The following is a 19,911-nucleotide window of genomic DNA, read 5'->3' on the forward strand; positions in this document are numbered from 1 at the left end:
TATTTGTCTCTTAAACAAGCAATTAGCGAGCGTAACATCAAAATCTTTAAACTTTCTCATATCTTGACCTATTGAAAAAAAAAATTCAGTTTTATTTCATTTTGTTTATCCTACTAATATTATAAATGCGAAAGTTTGTATGTCAGTATAGTTGGTTGTTACTCTTTCACGCATAAACGACTAAACCGATTACGCTGAAATTTGGTATGTAGTTAGCTGAAGACCCAGAATATCAAATAGGCTACTTTTTATCCCGAAGTTCCCGCTGGATCGATAGGGTCTCCATGCGGACAAAGTCGCGAGCGGTCTCTAATATTTTCACATCTCACACACAGAACAAAAATGCGCACTCCAAAAACGTCGAAATTGGTTGCACCACTGCACCTAAAACCAAAAAAAAAAGAGATTCACCGCCCTAAAAACTCCTACGGCTCATCGGATACTAGTCCTCAAGTCCATCAAAGCGCTGGCCGTTATAACTCCATGCCTCTGATTCTTCAGGCCATAGTCAGCATCCCCGCCGATGGTGACCGTTGAGAACGACGTAGAATTCCTCCTGTGCTGCAAAGAAGCCTTCTTACCGCCAACGTAGCTGTCTGGAGACTGTCTGCGCACCGCTTGAAAATAATCCCCTTGGCAATGCGTCTCTGTCCAGTCGTGGTAAGCTCTGGTAGCCCTCAATGGTTTGTTTATGGTCTGTTCCGATCTATACTCTTTGGTCCTGTCTAATTTGGCCTGTCGGGACTTCGTATCGGCGGAGGCTGTGTGTTTGCCGGTTTTGAAGTAGGATTTTTCAACGTCGTGGAACGATTTGGAGCTCTTGCTCGCGGTCGACGGCAGGGGTAGAGTCTTGCTGCTGTTGGATAATGTAACGCTCGTATTATGGAATTGTGGCTGAGGAATATGGATGGTGTGTGGTTCCCGGCGCCAATAGAAAAAAGGATAGGACCACTCCATCTGTTTCCCATGGATGTCGTAAAAGGCGACGAAGGGTTAGGTTTATAAACTTGGGATTCTTCATTTTAGCGATGGGCTAGTAACCTGACACTATTTGAATCTCAATTGTTTCATTGAGCCGAACAGCTGAACGTGGCCTTATGGTCTTTTCGAGACTGTTGGCTCTGTCTACCCCGCAAGGGATATAGACGTGATTATATGTATGTGTGTATGTATGAATATTGGTACCGCTAAGTCCATCGAGAGCTGGGGAACTATTACGAGAACTTAGGAAAAACAGATAAAAAATATAAAAAGGGAACAACTGTTACTTTTTTCGGAAACAAAAGAAACCTTTTAAACTTCGGAGTCAATAATAAATTGTTGAAGATGCGGGTATTATACATAAAAATAGGAATAACTGTCTGTTAACAACACGGCACCTGTATTACTACTCGTACAACTAAATATGACAAGATGAGGAAACCTGCACAGTCAGGCAATTGGATGCGTAACCATGGATCCAATATGGGTTAGGTTAGACGGGAATCGCTTCGTGTAAAAACCTGACTCACCCAATCCAGGATCCATGGTCAAAGGCATACCCCGGGCTCCTCTCCAGAGTGGTGAGGATGCAACCGGGACTAAAGCCAGGAGAGAGAAAAGGAAAACATCGTGAAGAATCCTACACATTCAGGCAACTGAACGTGTAACCATGCTTCAAAATGTGTAAGAATCACATGGGAGTCGTTTCGTGTCAAACCCTGAATCACTCAATCCAGGATCCACAGTCAAAGGCATACCCCAGGCTCCTCTCCAGAGTGGTGAGGATGCAACCAAGACTAAAACTAAGAGAATGAAGAAGAACAATCAGTGGACCTCACCTCTGATGCTTCCTCTGGCTGACAGCGTTCCCTTTAGCCATGATGCTGTACAGTTTGTTCCTGTAGTCGTCCACAGACACCTGTTTGTCGTCTCTCAGTGGGAGAAGCACGTCTGACGGGAGAGTAGGCTCGTCGCGTTCACGATGGAATCTTGGAAGACGTTTAATGGTATTTTTACATACATACATACATAAATAAAATCACACCTCTTTCCCGGAGGGGTAGGCAGAGACTACCTCTTTCCACTTGCCACGATCTCTGCATACTTCCTTCGCTTCATCCACATTTATAACTCTCTTCATACAAGCTCGGCGGTTTCGGGTACTTTTGACCTGACCCTTTACCAGGACGTCTTTAATTTGATTAAGATACGTTCGTCTAGGTATTTTTATTTGACGAAATATTCGTGTTGACATAATTAGTTCTACATTCATTCATGTTTTTTAATGTAGACAATGTGCATTCGTCCACGATTTAGATTTAAGAGATCTATATTTGTAAATTGACGTCCGTTAAAAAGGCTGCAGTGTAGTTTGTTCCGCCGCTTCTTCTACACATGCGCTTTGGAAGCGGTAGTAGTTATAATTAGATTTAAGTAATGTGACGTCAATAAGTGATACCTTGTATCCAATTTTGAAAATAAATCTATTCTATTCTATTCTGGTAATTGAAGAGCGTCGTTGGACAAGTGGTTTAGAATAGAATAGAATAGATTTACTTTCAAAATTGGATACATACTATCACTAATTGAAGTCAACATAGCTTAAGTCTAATTATATCTACTTTCGCTTCCGAAGCGCATGTGTGGAAGAAGCGGCGGAACAAACTACACTGCAACATTTACACCGGAATCAATTTTAGAAACATAAGATCTTTTTCGCAAAATGTCGCAATTGGACCAGTTCGCAATTGGTCCAGTTCGAAATTGGTCCAGTTACCTTTGGACAATTTGCGAATTAGACATAATGCGCCCAACCGCATAAAATATCAGTCAGATTGTGCGATCATTTTCGGGAGTGAACCCCAAATATTCTAGCTACAGCTTTGATTGGCAGAAAAATCGCGATGAGGACTTACTCATTAAAAAGATTGTAAAATTATAATCTAAATAAAAAAATGACAATCTATCATCAAGTCTGACAAAGCCAGACTAGGCCAGGTAGACCGCCATTTTAGGTCATCTTATCGGTTTTACTAGCGCCGTGTGGTTCCCGGCACCATTACAAAAAAGAAGAGGACCACTCCATCTCTTTCCCACGGATGTCGAAAAAGGCGACTAAGGGATAGGCTTACAAACTTGGGATTCCACTTTTAGGCGACGGGCTAGCAACCTGTCACTATTTGAATCTCAATTCTATCACTTAGCCAAACACCTGAGCGTGGCCTATCAGTCTTTTCAAGGCTGGTGGCTCTGTCTACCCCGCTAGGGATATAGACGTGATCATATGTAGGTATGTATGTATCGGTTCCACTCACTTCCCCACATATTCGTGGTCCAACGCCCTCTCGGCGCTCAATCTCTTCGCTGGATTGAAGACGAGGAGTCTCTGGACCAGGTCAGCGGCGTCCCTGGGCGCGCAGGACAACAGTGACGTCAGCGGAGGACCCCCACTGGTGTTGGAGGCTTGCTCCTTGATCAGGGATGAACCGTAGCCGCTGCAGACTGCTGTTATATCTATAGGACGAGAGGAATAAGAGTAGTTAAGGACCAAATTGATGTCACCAACGACAATGCAACTGAAGTCTTCTGTTCTTTGTCGTTACCTGTACCCTTTTGCTAAAACCTTCAACTTCCATATTTAAGGCCTTTTGATGTACATACATACATACCATCACGCCTGTTTCCCATTTGGGGTAGGCAGAGACTATGGAATTCCACTTGCTACGATCCTTACAGACCTCTCCCGCTTCCTCCACACTCATTACTCTTTTCATGCATTTTCGACGATTACGGGTAGGTACTCTTAACATCTCCCTTTCTCAAGACATTCGAAATTTGGCCCTTGAAAGTTCGACGATGACGATGTACATGATGATAATTATGTACATGACTTTTCCTCTCTTATCACAATGTGTCCCTACCAACCCAATCCAGATTAATCACTTGGCGAAGCGAAATAAGTATAATACCTAACAAAAGACAATTCCTACCGCCCCACCCGCACCCACTTCAATGGTGATAACTGAAAATCAGCGTTTTGCACTTCAGTTAGTGCAAAAATTCCGCTGAGTTATGACCTTTTCTACTTGCTACAGCGCGCAAATGCATCTCAACTGTGTTTTTTATAATGTTTTGTTTAACTCTGTATTTTGTGTATGTAGCAACTGAATAAACGTTATTATCTATCTACTAGAGGCCGCCCGCGACTTCGTCCGCATGGAAACCCTATCAATCCCGCGGGAACTCTGGGATAAAAAGTAGCCTATGTGTTATTCTGGGTCTTCAGCTACCTACATACCAAATTTCATGGTAATCGGTTCAGTAGTTTTTGCGTGAAAGAGTAACAAACATCCATACATCCATACAAACTTTCGCCTTTATAATAGTAGTAGGAAGGATCTACCATCGGACGAAGGTTTGGGCAACGCGGCCATTATCCTCTCGATCTGGTTGACGGTGGAGGTCCCCGGGAACAGGGGCTTGCCGGTCAGCATCTCCCCCAGGATGCAACCCAGGGACCACATGTCTATGCCCTTCGTGTAGCTGTAATGAGGACATGTTTTTATTTAACCATAAGCCCTTCTGATAAGGAAGTTTAGAAGGTTCCAAGTAATACCGCACCCATTTGGAGTAAGCATCATAATATGTAATATGGCAGCCAACTGGTTAAAATAGTACATACATACGTATAATCATGTCCATATCCTTTGCGGGGTAGACAGAGTGTATACATGTTCCAATCCGCGGAACCGTTGAGGTCGCGATTAAACCTCTTCGTTGCAATTGGCTGAGCGCGTCACATTCTATCGCTGCGATTGGTCGATGGCGTGTGACGTATGAATTGGTGGGATGACGGCCTCTGTGGCTCAGCGGTTGTGCGCTTCTTGTCTGTGACACCGGAGGTCTCGGGTTCGAATCCCGGCCAGGGCATGATGAGAAAAGAACTTTTTCTGATTGGCCTGGGTCTTGGATGTTTATCTATATAAGTATTTATTATATAATCCAGTATCGTTGAGTTAGTATCTCGTAACACAAGTTTCGAACTTACACCGAGGCTAACTCAATCAGTGTAATTTGTCCCGTATATATTTATTATTTATTTATTATATAGATCGAAAGACATATATGTTATGAATGTGGATGAAACGAAGGAAGTATGCAGAGATCGTGGCAAGTGGAAAGAGGTAATCTCTGCCTACCCCTCCGGGAAAGAGGCGTGATTTTATGTATGTATCGAAAGACGCTTACTTCTTGCTAGCGATCAGTATCTCAGGCGCGCGATACCACCTTGTTGCGACGTAGTCTGTGAGGCAGGGGTCCGCGCCTTCCTCCCCGCCAGAATACATGCTGGACACAGATCTAGCCAGCCCAAAATCTGCCAGCTTCACTCTGTGAGATCATCTTATAAGTTAGTTGAAATAAAGGTCTTGGGAAAATACAGCCAAAAGTTATCAAATCTTGCCACGAGTGAAGAACACTCTTGGAATTGGTCTTGAAAAGTGTGTTTCCCGGCACCAATAGAAAAAGAATAGGACCACTCCATCTCTTTCCCATGGATGACATAAAAGGCGATTAAGGGATAGGCTTACAAACTTGGGATTCTTTTTTAGGCGATGGGCTAGCAACCTGTCACTATTTGAATCTCAATTCTATCATTAAGCCAAATAGCTGAACGCGGCCATTCAGTCTTTTCAAGACTGTTGGCTCTGTCTACCCCGCAAGGGATATAGACGTGACCATATGTCTGTATGTAAAAGATGATCCTCGCATGGTATCCTAATCATTTCACGTAATTACTTGACGTTCAATTTGTCCATAGTCATCGTAAAGGCGGATCCAATCCTAACCAGATGTTTTGCCAGATAAATGATGGCATAAGAGACAATATGTATATCAGTATACCTTAAGACTGTATTAAAACGCGCAATATCACGGCGCAGTTATTATAAAGTGGTAACGTTTGTCACTTTGTTTGTTTGTAAGGTCTAATCTTCAAAAAAAAGCGAACCGACCATGTCAATTCTCTCACCGTTCATAATGTGCATTATCTGCGAATGTTATAGGCTTCGTACGTACCACGTGCGAAGCCGTGCCGGACCGCTAATCCTCATCCGCAATAATAATAAATAGTATACCTTTATATGTACTCAAAAATAACTGAACTGATTTTTAATGTGCCGTGTGGTTCCCGACACCAATACAAAAAAGTATAGGACCACTCCATCTCTTTCCCGTGGATGTCGTAGTCTAAGGGATAGGCTTACAACCGTGGGATTCTTTTTTAGGCGATGGGCTAGCAACCTGTCACTATTTGAATCTCAATTCTATCATAATGCCAAATAGCTGAACGTGGCCATTCAGTCTTTTCAAGACTGTTGGCTCTGTCTACCCCGCAAGGGATATAGACGTGACCATATGTATGTATGTATGCTGATTTTTAATAAATTGGGCACAGACATAGAACTGACCATCGTCGCTAGGTGGCTACCCATATCTATAATGCCACAAAAGCGAAGCAATGCGCAAAAGCCAATATATACCTACCATGTGACTAATCTACTTCATTACCTGCAAGCGCTATCAATGAGCACATTACTCGGCTTCTGATCCCTGTGTATAACATTTCCAGAATGTATATACTTCGTCGCCTTCAGCATTTGATACATAATGTAACGCTTGTGTATATCCTTCAGTATGTTCCCGCGTTTAATCACGTTATGGAGGTCAGTCTCCATATACTCGAAGCCGAGGTAGATGTCGCGGTTGTTCAAAGCCCTGGGAATTGGTTTTATGCATAAAGTCATGCCTCTCTCCCGGAGGGGAAGGCAGAGAATTATTTTATACTTGTAACAGAATTACGAGACTTATAAACTTGCTGTTATTCAACATACATACATACATATCATCACGTCTATATCCCTCAACGGGGTAGACAGAGCCGACAGTCTTGAAAAGACTGAAAGGCCACGTTCAGCTCTTTGATAGTATTGAGATTCAAATAGTGGCAGGTTGCTAGCCCATCGCCTAAAAGAAGAATCCCGAGTTTATAAACCAATTCCTTAGTCGCTTTTTACGACATCCTTGGGGAAGAGATGGAGTAGTCCTATTCTTTTTTCTATTGGTGCCGGGAATCACACGACAATGGCTATTATTCAAATAATCCTTAATAGATAAATGCGTTATCAGTAACTTTCGCTACGTCTACCTATATCCACGCATCCAGTTATGTTCTGCATTATCCATCGCTAATTGGAACCCTCAGTGCCTTGTGGTTCCCGGCACCAATAAAAAAAAAGAATTGGACCACTCCATCTCCTTCCCATGGATGTCGTAAAAGGCGACTAAGGGCTGGGCTTATAAAGTTGGGATTCTTCTTTTAGGCGATGGGCTAGCAACCCGTCACTATTTGAATCTCAATTCTATCATTACGCCAAACAGCTGAACGTGGCCTATCAGTCTTTTCAAGACTGTTGGCTCTGTCTACCCCGTAGGGGATAAAGACGTGATCATATGTATGTATGTATCTAGTGCCTTCTACGATGACCGTCATCGTAGAAGCTACCTGAGTTCCTAACTACCTGTTCGCTCAACTAGTATGGGTCAAAACAGGGGTCTACATTCTCTCTAAACTAGATAACCATACCCATGTGCACCACCTATAAATTAACGGCCTCTGTGGCGCAGCGGTAGTACGCTTGTGTGTGACACCGGAGGTCCCGGGTTCGAATCCCGGTCAGGGCATGATGAGAAAAGAACTTTTTCTGATTAGCCTGGGTGTTGGATGTTTAAATCTACTTATATAAGTATTTATTATAAAATATTGTATCTTTGAGTTAGTATCTCGTAACACAAGTCTCGAAGTTACTTCGAGACTAACTCAATCAGTGTTATTTGTAATATAAATCTCGGGCGAAAACAAAAATTTCAATATTCAAACTCAACATTCAAAATTTTTATTAATTATTATAAGATACTTCATATCGCTTAATAATTGTCAAAACGTATGGTTTAACAAAATGTTGTTAAACCATACGTTTTGTTACGATTGCCGTCAACCAATGGGTTGACGTCAAATAAATTACTTAAAACTAAGTTTACTGCCGCTTCCAAGGCGTCGGTGCAGAAGAAGCGGTAACAAACTGCACTGCAGCATTTTCTTCAACAACGTCAACTTCACAATCAACGATACTGTTCTATCTCATACAAGACAAGACCATACATTTGATTTGATCGCTGCCTCGTGCGTTACGGCGGAGGGTAAAAGCCGCCGGTAACATGCCTGTCGTACAGTTCATGTGGAATAGGTACCCCTACTTTGAACGATCGAAAAGTTGTTGCTATTACAGAAAGCCGTTGACATGATTATACTAATAGAAACGCAATAAACATTTTCGTGAAAAAATGAGGTAGGTATTTACGTTCACTCTACATAACTGAAATGTTTATTTAATGGTAACTTTTTATGCCGTCGTGCCGCGTGGCGCCTATAGAAAAATGAATAGGACTACTCCATCTCTTTCCCATGGACGTCGTAAAAGGCGACTACGGTATAGGCTTTTAAACTAGGGATTCTTCTTTTAAGTCATTATTTGAATTTCAATTCTATCATTAAGCCAAACAGCTGAATGTGGCCTTTCAGTCTTTTCACGTCTTTTGGCCCTGTCTACCCTGCAAGGGATATGACTTTATGTAGTATGTATGTATTTTTAATTGGCTTAGCATTTTTTAGATAAATGTTGAAGATAAAAGTTTAAGAATGAATAAGTTTGAAATAGCTAGACAGTTGCTTTTTACTGGCATATTTTTTAATTTAAAATAAATCTAACTTCACAACTTTTTTGAATTTAACTGTACTAACTTGGTACTACTTAATATGGCAAATAAATTTCAGTACATACCTACCTACCTATCTGTGGCCACAATAGAAAATGTTTCTGGGAAAATTAAACACTTACCTGTGTATACTATGAAGTTTCACAATATTTGGATGGTTTCTGAACGATTGGAGGAATATAATCTCCCTGAAAGTCCTCTGGGCATCTGTTTGGTTTCTAAATGCATCAAAAATCTTCTTTATAGCGACCACATCCTTAGTCTTCTTATCCACCGCCTTCCACACTATCCCATAAGCACCTTTCCCCAGCCGCTTCTTAATCTCAAACCGTTTTTGTATATGCTCGTCAATTTCAGACATATTCTTCTCCGGACTCTTCTTTTGAACCTGTTTTGGTACATCTTTCTTTCTCTCTTCCTTCTTCGCTTTCTGTTGACTCTGATTCATTTGTAATTTCGGCGAAAACTCTCCTAGCACCACTCAGTAACGAAACTTAGAGCTGAAATGTGATACTGCATTACGATTGATAGTATCTGAATTTCATCGGCTACCTATGTGGTTGTAAAATGCAAATTTTACGCGATATTGCTAACTTATCCGACCCTGATCACAAAGCGTGACGACAATCATTGTAGTTTATTGATTCAAATACTCCAAGCAACCGAAAATAGATCGATATTTTCTAATGACTTGAGAAAAAATACGCAATTTTTATCGTAAGAAAAACTGTTCTAAATAATCACAAAAGTTTTTACTTACAGGAGAAACTGCTTCGACACCGGGCAATTAACATTTTATTGTAAGTTCACAAGAAAATATTGCTTGTAGAATACGTTTTTGTACAAATTATTAGCACATTTGAAATGTTGCTCGCCGAAAGTCATTTGTTTACGGCGCCCATTCTAACTTCTAACAACATGTCAGTTGCCATGACAACGGCTGGTGACAACTTAGTAATGAGTGAAGGTGGATTATTCATAATTTGTATAATCGATATTTACTAAGAAATCGATTTATCTAATAGAAACAGACGGTTACAACATTCGGACATTCGGAATTAATGATTTGGCTTCAATTTAAGAATTATTAGATAATGGTAATTATAACAAAAAAAAATTAAGGACGTCCTGGTAAAGGGTCAGGTCAAAAGTACCCGAAACCGTCGAGCTTGCATGAAGAGAGTTATGAATGTGGATGAAGCGAAGGAAGTATGCAGAGATCTTGGCAAGTGGAAAGAGGTAGTCTCTGCCTACCCCTCCGGGAAAGAGGCGTGATTTTATGTATGTATGACAATAAATGAAAATAAGGATGAGAGTTAATAAGGTATAAATCAAGTCTTTAATTGCATTTGACAGCTGTTTGTAACATCGCAATAAACACGAAATCCTTGCTATTATCATACATACATGTGAACACGACTTTATCCCTTACGGTGCAAACAGAGCCCACAGTCTTGAAAATACTGAAAGGCCACATTCTCATTTATTTTATTTGTCATATAATATTATATAGGTATATAACAAATAAATAATTTTATTTTTATATGTGTATAACCTCACTATGAATTAATAAATATTTTATGGTATTTAGATGATGATTTTAAAGTCAGCAACTATTAGGTCTACAAATTATTCGGTACATAGTGATTTTTACTAAAGTTATAATATATAAAAAGACATATTTTCAACAACTATTTATTATTAATTAGTAACATGAAGATCGGAGAGTAACACAATTAATGTATAGATGATAGGTACATAGCTTCTCATTTAAATTTAGACTTTGAAATAATTTATTGTAAGAGTGAAGAGTTAATTAATACAAATATTGAAAATTTTTATCAATTTCTTACCTATTATTTGTCAAAGTACGAATGAGCCAACCTTATCTAATACATAGTAAAATATGACTAAAAAACTGTAAATAATAACAAAAACTTGTGTATAAAAATAAAAGTTAAAAAAAATATATTCAACTAAAGTTTTCTTTGACTGTAAATATCACAAGGCCCGAAATTATAATATATTAAAATAATTGCTTATGAGTAAGTTGAAAAAAATTACGTACTAAATAACAAAATGAATTTGTCCATGTTTATACAAAGCCACCGTCTATAAAATTTGAAATGTGATGGTCATTAAAAATAAGCAAAACTGACTTTGATGTACAGCTAAATGGAATGGAAATGTATTAATACTTTCTTAAAATGTAAACAAAACAATCTTGTATTTTGAGCCTATTTGTATTAGCCCTCTCCCTTTCTGTCTTTATGTGTTCCTTGCGACACACTTTGCCAGAAGAATGTGCGTAAAGATCAGAATCACAGTTTAAGTTTACCTACGTTTAGAGAACGATACAGATAAGCCTCAAATTTATGTCAATTAATTAGGCATTCTTAATTAAGAGTAAATGTTAATATAATGTTACAAATCACTCATAAACAAAGATTCTTTTTTATTTAAAAATCTTTTCTATTCAGGGCATTATAATAAACATAATAGCACATACCCCCTGGCCTATTATCACACTGCAGTTAGTATATAGAAACTTTATATCATTAGACATGGACTTCGACTTGAAATTTGTTTGGGAATACAGATAAGAACAATGACAATTTAATTAGGATATCTTGCTAGCTAGAGGAAAGCAAATAAATACCCTTCTCTTGTTAGAACTTGGAAATCAAATAGATCTATCCATATTGGCAAAGCGCAAGCGTAACTACCTATACATGCAATACTTACAAAGCATTTGAAAAAATATTTATATTATAGTTTTATTAATTTTTTAAGATAATAATTAGATCTTAAAAATCTTAAAAACTCCACCAAGAGAAAAAGAATTTTGAACACTTTTATTTCATAAGTTTTTCAAATATTAAAGTGATGAAAAGTGTGCTCTCGTTTGTCAATCTAATTTCTACTTTTAAACATCATCTACTTTATCTGGCTTATAACTGTAAAGGCACACTGATAACAGTTTTATAATAGATTTTAAAGCAATGGAGGATGAATTCTTTTCTTTTCTTCTTCATCCAAACGACCAAGGTCTACAGATGAAGGTGATGGCAGTCCACATGGCCATTCAAGACGGTCAGCTTCATGTGTCATAATGTGTTCAGCTTCCACTGAAAATATTTTGATACATTATTTATCTTCATATGCACAGATGAAAGATAAGCAAAAAAAGATAAGAAAACTTTATTCTTAATGTTTACTCAGCTCAAAATCTTTTTATATCTACTTGAATAATGAACTGATAAGTTACTGCGAAAAGATTTAAGATTGTAAGTGATAGCATGAATGATGTAATTTATCTGAATATTTAAAAATCCACATGAAAATTCTAATTATTATTATTTAGGTGGTATTATTAATCTACTTACTTCTAATTCTGTGAATCTTGTTGCCATATGCGAGATCCCAATGATATAAAGTTATAAATGTCAACGGCACCATGGGCACTAAAAAGTATACCCTCTTTGTTCTTCTAAATCTGCATAAAAGAAGACATAATTAAATAATTTTTTACTTTAGACCTATATTTCAATTAAAATACAAAATTGACGTAAAAATAAACAAGTATGTACATAAAAGATGTTATTTTTAAGTAATTTCGTGTTAATAAATTATACCAAATTTATAGGTTTACATTATCAAAATATATAAAAAATTTGATGAGCAATCTTTTATTATGTTGCTTATAAAATGAACAAATACTTAAGATTTTAGTAAATATTAGAAATATTTTTACAAAAAAAAATAATAATTGGTATTTATTTTACCCAGTATACAAGCCAGTCGTAGCTGTAACATAAAATGCAGTTAACCAAAAACATAAGTCCCTGTTTTTAGCTATCTGCATAGCCATTTGTCGTTCCTGAATTTGATATTGCAATTGAATTTGTCTCTCCATCTGTAAAATTGAAATATTTAAAATAAAACATTGATAATGTTATAAAAACCTTATAAATTAGAAAAATCAATAAATTTTACTTTTATTTTATTAATTGACTGAATAAATTCTTGATTCTTCTTAAAATTTTCTTCCATATTAGTACTAATAAAGTTGCCCATGTTTATGATAACAATGTTCTAATTATTTGATTTAACAATAGACGATCAAATTAATTTCATCACACTTAACACCGAAACAACATGAAAACTGACTGACTGACAAGTCAATCAAGACGTCAAGTTGATAGACACTGCGGACTTGATTTATTAAAATAAAACGTTTTGTTTTGTTGTATTCAGTTTAATAGTTTGATGTGAAACTCATGATTACAATTTAAACTAAAAAAAATTGAAAGAATTTACTACGATTTTACATATTATGTGCAGAAATGCATGGTACATGATATATGCATGCAATTTTCTTTTTTAATACCTGTATATTTTGTTATATTATATATGCAATACATAATATAATAATATATATAATTATAAAATAAATAAATAAATACCTACTTGACGCCTGTTTCACTCTTGACTCCAATTAGGCAGATGCTAGGCTGATGTTAATAATATACTTACCTAACTAGTTATAATGTTAAATTTTTAAGAATAATATAATGTTAAACTATTTAAAGTGAAGAGCTATTTTGTGATTTCTATCTTAAATGTACAAAAACCAAACACATAATAGTCAATTGATTTAGGAATCATTGTTAATCATTTTTAACATCGAATCACATCCTATATCCGATTCAAGTCCAACACTATTCGAAAATATAAAAAAATAAAAACGTCACGTCAAAATTTGCCGCCAAGTCTTGCTTCATTCATTTCGTGCATATTATTATTAAAAGGATTTTTTTTAAATACAATAAACATGGGTATTTTAGGTTTATCAAAGTTAATTGCAGATATTGCACCTCAAGCTGTAAAGGAAATGGAGATCAAAAACTACTTTGGTAAGTATTTATTGCTCAATCTGATGAAGCTCACTTACCTTTTCATATCTTTATGAAACAATAATTTTACAGGTCGCAAAATCGCTATTGACGCATCCATGAGCTTGTATCAGTTCCTAATCGCCGTAAGAAGTGAAGGTGAGTCAAATTTTTAAAACAAATTCCAATACAATGTATTTATGTAAAAAAGAAATGTCAACAACAACAAACTATTTTTCAGGGGCTCAGCTAACATCTGTAGATGGTGAGACTACTTCTCATCTGATGGGTACATTCTATCGTACAATAAGGCTAGTAGAGAATGGTATAAAACCTGTATATGTTTTCGATGGCAAGCCACCAGAACTGAAGTCACACCAGCTCAACAAAAGAGCTGAAAGACGTGAGGAGGCTGAGAAAGAGTTGCAGAAAGCTACAGAAGCTGGTAACTTGTGTTTAATACTTATTTGAAATTGCTTCAATCATAAATTATATCAAGAATAGACTTCTCAATCCATCAAGGTGGAAACATTTGAAATTTTATGTCTGGATTGCTTCATGTTGCTGAAGCCATGCTAATTATTTTTTGAAATACTCTAGATTTCACTTCTTTTTCTTAAGAATGTAGTTAATATAAAATTATTTAGTAATACCATAAAGTAATAACTGTAAGCTAAAAGACAACTAAGTTGTTAAACCTTAAAGGTATGTATACCGTCTTATAGTTCAAATAGAACAGACTATTACTATACTATCAATTAACTACTTTAAATTAATTTCAGGTGACCAAGCCCAAATGGAGAAGTTCAACCGTCGCCTGGTGAAGGTGACGAAGCAACACGGAGAAGAGGCTCGGGAGCTGCTCAAACTGATGGGTATCCCCGTAGTGGAGGCGCCCTGTGAGGCTGAAGCACAGTGCGCTGCATTGGTTAGCAAAACAAAATAATAAATCTTCCTATTTGTCATTCTCTCATCTATACTTATATTATAAAGCTCAAGAGTTTCTTTGTTTGTTTGAATGCATTAATCTCGGGAACTACTGGTTCAAATTGAATATTATTATTGCCATGAATAGACCATTTATCAAGGAAGGCTTTAAGCTATATAACATCACGGTGCAACTATTAGGTGCAACTATTAGGAGCGAAGAAATAATGGAAAATGTGAAAAAAAAACTGGGAAAATTATTCATCCTTGTGGGCTTCAATGATACCCAAAATAACTATTCTACGCGGACGAAGTCGCGGGCACAGCTAGTGTTATATGTATCTGAAAAGCCTGTTTTATTTTATCGTGCTAAATTCGGGCAGGCGAAGCTTGAGTAAAATCAGTAATAAATAAATGTATTCAAAATATCTTTTCAGGTTAAGTCTGGGAAAGTGTTCGCCACAGCCACCGAAGATATGGACGCATTAACGTTCGGAGCCAATGTTCTGCTGCGACACTTGACCTTCTCGGAAGCCAGAAAGATGCCCGTCCAGGAGTTCCATCTGGATAATGTGCTGAAAGGCTTGGAGTTGGAGCACAAGGAGGTCAGTTGACAACACAGCTAGCTCATAGTGTGGTTTTTTTTTGGCATGTTGAAAATGGTTTATTAGTCGCCTCTTATGATATACATCTGACTTTTGGCTTCCTTTTGTCTCAAAAAAATAGCTTAACGTACATACATACATATGGTCACGTCTATCCCTTGTGGGGTAGACAGAGCTAATAGTCTTGAAAATACTGTTCGGCCACATTCAGCTATTTGGCTTTATGATAGAATTGAGATTCAAATAGTGACAGGTTGCTAGCCCATCACCTACAAAAAGAGTCCCAGTTTTTGTAAGCCTATCCCTTAGTCACCTTTTACGACAACCATGTGAAAGAGATGGAGTGGTCCTATTCTTTTTTGTATTGGTGCCGGGAACCACACGGCAAAAAAACTTAAGTAAGTCCACTCTTGTTGTTGCATTTGTTTAAATGTCTTTTAAAATATACCTTGGGATTCTTTTTTAGGCGATGGGCTAGCAGCCTGTCACTATTTGAATCTCAATTTTATCATTAAGTCAAATTGCAGAAGGGCACGCCATTCAGTCTATTCGAAACTGTGGGCTCTGTCTACCCCGCAAGGGATATAGACGTGACCATATGTATGTGTGTAAAATATACCTTGTGTCCATGAATCACTACATAGTATAAAACAAAGTCGCTATTTTAGTCTGTTTGTCTGTATGCTTAAATCTTTAAAATTACGCAACGGATTTTGATGCGGTTTTTTGTAACAGGTAGAGTGATTCAATAGGGAAGGTTTTTATGTATAATTACATTTATAATTTTGCACCCGTGCGAAGCCGGGGCGGGTCGCTAGTTGTTAATAATAATGAAATTTGTCCCCAGTTCATCGACCTCTGCATATTATTAGGATGCGACTACTGTGGCTCTATCCGTGGCATCGGTCCCAAACGCGCCATAGAACTGATCCGTCAGCATCGCTCTTTGGACGAGCTCCTAAAGAATATTGACACGAAGAAGTACCCGCCACCTGAAAATTGGGATTACGAACAGGCGAGGAGGCTGTTTGAAGAGCCAGAGGTTAAAGATGCCAGCGAAATTGAGGTCAGTACGTAAATTACGTCTTTATCTTTTACGGTGTAGATAGAGTCAGTTTCGAGATGACTGAGAGGCCACATTCAGCTGTTAGGCTGTATGGCTTGATGATAAGTCCACTGCTCATCGTAAAAATGTGGTTAAACAGCCTTTACGAGTATGTCAGTGGTATTTTTTCTAAGAAGTTCATAATTTTTTATTGTACCTTCAATCTTTCAGAAAGTTGAACTACTAAGACAAAAAAAATTGTACTCACCACTTTTGTATCATAAAAAAAGGAAGTATGTATTTTTTTAATCCAAATAAAAATATATTATTTACCTGATTAGACGTTTTTGTAACTGGTTAATTGAAAAATGTCACTCCCTATCTCTCATGGAAAAAGGCGTGATTATGTATGTTAATGGTTCTTTTAAGTGATGGGCTACTTTTTTTATATCATTTCTATCATTAAGACATACAGCTGATCATGGTGGCCTTTTAGTCTTATCGAAACCGTTAGCTATGTAACCAGATTTTAAAATATCTTTTAAGTGCTTCGCATTTAACTTGCAAGATTTATACTTAAAATATAGTAAACTTAACAACCTGTCACTATTTGAATCTCAATTCTATCCAAATAAGCCAAATATCTGAATGTAGCCATTCAGTCTTTTCAAGACTGTTGGCTCTGTCTACCTCGCAAGGGATATAGACGTGACCATATGTATGTATATAATAAACTTACAAGTCATATTATATAAACGCTCTACACAAAAAATCGACCTTATAGAAGTAAAATTAAAGAAGATGTTATATTATTGTATAATTTTACAGCTAAAATGGACAGACCCAGACGAGGAAGGGCTGGTGAAATTCCTCTGCGGTGACAAACAGTTCAATGAGGAGCGAGTCAGGAACGGAGCCAAGAAGCTGATGAAAGCGAGGTCTGGCACCACGCAGGGGAGACTGGACGGATTCTTTAAGGTTAGTAACCTTAAAAGCCTCCTTAGTACATGCTTACGATATTCAGACCTACCTGTTTACATTAAATCTCTAACTATTCTAAATCTATTTACATTAATTTGATGGCTTCTGTGGCGCAGCGGTAGTACGCTTGTCTGTGACACCGGAGGTCCCGGATTCGAATCCCGGCCAGGGCATGATGAGAAAAGAACTTTTTCTGATTGGCCTGGGTGTTGGATGTTTATCTATATAAGTATTTATTATAAAATATATTACCGTTGAGTTAGTATCTCGTAACACAAGTCTCGAACTTACTTCGAGGCTAACACAATATGTGTAATTTGTCCTGTATGTAGGTATATATATTTATTAAATCACACCTCTTTTCCGAAGGCAGAGTAAATTTTTCCCAGCAATATTCTTCTCACTCTCTTCTTCAAGATTTTCTTTGAAAATCTTACCCAAAATTGAAGTTGGCCGGCACAAGCCAAAACGTAACATTTGTCTGTAAGTTTTGGTGTCGTTTTTGACTATGGTGTCATTGGTATCGTGCCTGGCGGGACACATAAACCCTACCTGTTTAATGCCCTGCTACTTCAGGCTAGCGACGCAGCAGGGCATAAAGTATTCCTTCTCACAAGAATAAGGGATGATGACATTATACGCATTTATCTATCTCAGAGTCAGTGCAGTCAGCGGCGTATTATGCTAACTTAAATAAAGCTAATATACAGGGTGACATTTAAAACAACTGCATCCTTTTAAACATAGACTATACCCATGCTTCTGAGCCGTTTGAGCCTATTTTTATTTAAATTAAACGTCATCATTTTCACATTAAAAAAACCCTCAAAAACTACGTCACACTCTTTAAAACAGACCAATACTACAAAAAGAAATTAAAACTAAACATGTAAATAAATGTCTGAAAAATAAATTATTTTTCTAGTATCAAGATCAAGTAAAGTACAGAGTTGTCGAGATCGCTCAGCTGAATGAATTGTGTCGTTGACCTCTGAATTTTGCACGTCGCTTTTCCGCCGGCCGGGGTGATATGACGTATTTAGAATCGTGGATTTTGATACTTTTATTTTTTTTCGTACTTTCTGAAATATGAACCGATAATTTTCTTTTAACGTTTATAAATATCCTTCAGATGAGTAAATTTAACAGTTAAATTTATGCAGTTGAATTAAAAGTCACCCTGTATACAAACACAGAAGCCTGCGCCGATTTTATCGCGCTAACATCTATCGCCGTTTCGCTATTTGTGCCTTGTGGTTCCCGGCACCAATAAAAAAAAGAATAGGACCGCTCCTTCTCTTTTCTAGGATGTCGTAGGCGACTTAGGGATAGACTTATAAATTTGGGATTCTTCTTTGAGGCGGTGGACTAGCAACCTGTCACCAAGCTAAAAAGTTGAACGTGGCCCATCAGTCTTTTCAAGACTGTAGGCTCCTTCTACCCCGCAAGGGATATAGACGTGATTATATGTTTGTATGTAAAATGTAGAATATTATCATAATGAAATCTGTGACCAAATATGTATGTTTCGCTTTAAATTATGACGTTAAACAAGACAAGACAGCGATAGTTTTTCGCTCGAAAAAAAGGTCTCGTGCGTGCTCCGGGAGCTGATGTTCATTACCACGAAAAAAATTATGGTACAAGTGAGATGCAGTTGTAAGCTAAAATCTTTAAATATTCCTCACTTTTTCCCCCTACAGGTTCTATCAACAACACCAAACCCCAAACGGAAGGCGGATGAGGAGAAGAAAAGTGCTGCCAACAAAAAAGCAAAAACTGGGGGGCGCGGACGGAAACCTAAATAATAAGACTGCAATTTGATATTATTATAAACTAAAGGCCGCCCGCGACTTCGTCCGCGTGGAATCATTCCCGCGGGGAATCCGGGATAAAAATTAGCCTATATGTTATATCCATACTGACATCCTGACATGTTATTTTTGTAAGATTGTGATAATTTTGATTACGACTATAAACGGTCCTATAAGATAATTGATATCAGGATATGCACAGAAGTTGATAATTCATATTGTATAATCTCTCTCTGAAACTATAAGGTAAATCGAGAAGTAAAAATGTTGTCTCGTCCATATTACTATTTCTAAGTTATCGTGAAGTTGATTTATTGAAGAAAATGCTGCTGTGCAGTTTGTTAGTGCAACTTCTTCTGTACTGACTGTAACTTTGGAAGTATTTTTAATTCGATGTCAACCAATGTTGTGAAACCAAAAGAAAAAAATAATTTATTTGGCAAAACACGTCATCATACATTCAAATGCATTGGTTGTTTAAATAATTTATAAGTCCATACATAAAGTTTTACCAATGATCGGTTTGCAAAAAGCTTACGACAGATGGGTCACTGTGGCCGACCTGAACTCTGCTGAACTGCAATTAAATTTTACAATAGTCAAACTAAGAAATAGATTATAATGATAATTATTAATTACAAGCTGTGCCCGCGACTTCGTCCGCGTGGAATAGTTATTTTGGGCATCATTGAAGCCCTCAAGGATGAATAATTTTCCCCGTTTTTTTTCACATTTCCCATTATTTCTTTGCTCCTTATAGTTGCAGCGTGATGTTATATAGCCTAAAGGCTTCCTCGATAAATTGTCTATTCAAGGCAAAAATAAAACCA

At 37.4% G+C, this 19,911-nt stretch overlaps 3 protein-coding genes across 3 annotated transcripts; 1 reads left to right on the forward strand and 2 right to left on the reverse strand.

The window, feature by feature from the left end:
* Nucleotides 1-392: 392 nt before the first annotated feature.
* LOC106135843 (mitogen-activated protein kinase 15) lies at nucleotides 393-9,708 on the reverse strand. The gene is made up of 8 exons (XM_013336237.2): nucleotides 9,575-9,708; nucleotides 8,937-9,314; nucleotides 6,550-6,756; nucleotides 5,230-5,370; nucleotides 4,385-4,524; nucleotides 3,297-3,495; nucleotides 1,821-1,970; nucleotides 393-856 (listed from the first exon to the last, which is right to left on the reverse strand). Exons 2-8 carry the CDS (start codon nucleotides 9,260-9,262, stop codon nucleotides 433-435), a joined length of 1,587 nt encoding a protein of 528 aa, XP_013191691.2. The 5' UTR covers nucleotides 9,263-9,314; nucleotides 9,575-9,708; the 3' UTR covers nucleotides 393-432.
* A 1,946-nt stretch (nucleotides 9,709-11,654) lies between these two features.
* Nucleotides 11,655-12,999, reverse strand: LOC106135846 (plasminogen receptor (KT)). Its single transcript, XM_013336240.2, has 4 exons — nucleotides 12,811-12,999; nucleotides 12,600-12,730; nucleotides 12,201-12,310; nucleotides 11,655-11,942 (listed from the first exon to the last, which is right to left on the reverse strand). The coding sequence occupies exons 1-4, from the start codon at nucleotides 12,889-12,891 to the stop codon at nucleotides 11,809-11,811; spliced, it is 456 nt and encodes a 151-aa protein (XP_013191694.2). The 5' UTR covers nucleotides 12,892-12,999; the 3' UTR covers nucleotides 11,655-11,808.
* Nucleotides 13,000-13,546: 547 nt separating this feature from the next.
* On the forward strand, nucleotides 13,547-19,802 carry LOC106135790 (flap endonuclease 1). Its single transcript, XM_060951336.1, has 8 exons — nucleotides 13,547-13,730; nucleotides 13,803-13,868; nucleotides 13,951-14,154; nucleotides 14,492-14,637; nucleotides 15,074-15,241; nucleotides 16,089-16,307; nucleotides 17,115-17,264; nucleotides 18,971-19,802. Exons 1-8 carry the CDS (start codon nucleotides 13,649-13,651, stop codon nucleotides 19,073-19,075), a joined length of 1,140 nt encoding a protein of 379 aa, XP_060807319.1. The 5' UTR covers nucleotides 13,547-13,648; the 3' UTR covers nucleotides 19,076-19,802.
* The last annotated feature ends 109 nt before the right edge of the window (nucleotides 19,803-19,911 follow it).

This window comes from Amyelois transitella, chromosome 24 (assembly GCF_032362555.1).
Source record: "Amyelois transitella isolate CPQ chromosome 24, ilAmyTran1.1, whole genome shotgun sequence".
NCBI lineage: Eukaryota > Metazoa > Arthropoda > Insecta > Lepidoptera > Pyralidae > Amyelois > Amyelois transitella.

What these genes read in the sequence shown, in the direction of transcription:
- LOC106135843 (XM_013336237.2), bottom strand. Translation starts at nt 9,262, where the DNA reads ATGAATCAGAGTCAACAGAAAGCGAAGAAGGAAGAGAGAAAGAAAGAT. An exon ending in GCCCAAACCTTCGTCCGATG is followed by an intron (nt 3,496 to 4,384) that starts GTAGATCCTTCC and finishes CTCGTCCTATAG; the next exon opens with ATATAACAGCAGTCTGCAGC. An exon ending in AGCCAGAGGAAGCATCAGAG is followed by an intron (nt 857 to 1,820) that starts GTGAGGTCCACT and finishes ATTATCCAACAG; the next exon opens with CAGCAAGACTCTACCCCTGC.
- LOC106135846 (XM_013336240.2), bottom strand. Translation starts at nt 12,891, where the DNA reads ATGGGCAACTTTATTAGTACTAATATGGAAGAAAATTTTAAGAAGAAT. An exon ending in ACGACTGGCTTGTATACTGG is followed by an intron (nt 12,311 to 12,599) that starts GTAAAATAAATA and finishes TCTTTTATGCAG; the next exon opens with ATTTAGAAGAACAAAGAGGG. An exon ending in CAAGATTCACAGAATTAGAA is followed by an intron (nt 11,943 to 12,200) that starts GTAAGTAGATTA and finishes AAATATTTTCAG; the next exon opens with TGGAAGCTGAACACATTATG.
- LOC106135790 (XM_060951336.1), top strand. Translation starts at nt 13,649, where the DNA reads ATGGGTATTTTAGGTTTATCAAAGTTAATTGCAGATATTGCACCTCAA. An exon ending in AAGATGCCAGCGAAATTGAG is followed by an intron (nt 16,308 to 17,114) that starts GTCAGTACGTAA and finishes ATAATTTTACAG; the next exon opens with CTAAAATGGACAGACCCAGA. An exon ending in GACTGGACGGATTCTTTAAG is followed by an intron (nt 17,265 to 18,970) that starts GTTAGTAACCTT and finishes TTCCCCCTACAG; the next exon opens with GTTCTATCAACAACACCAAA.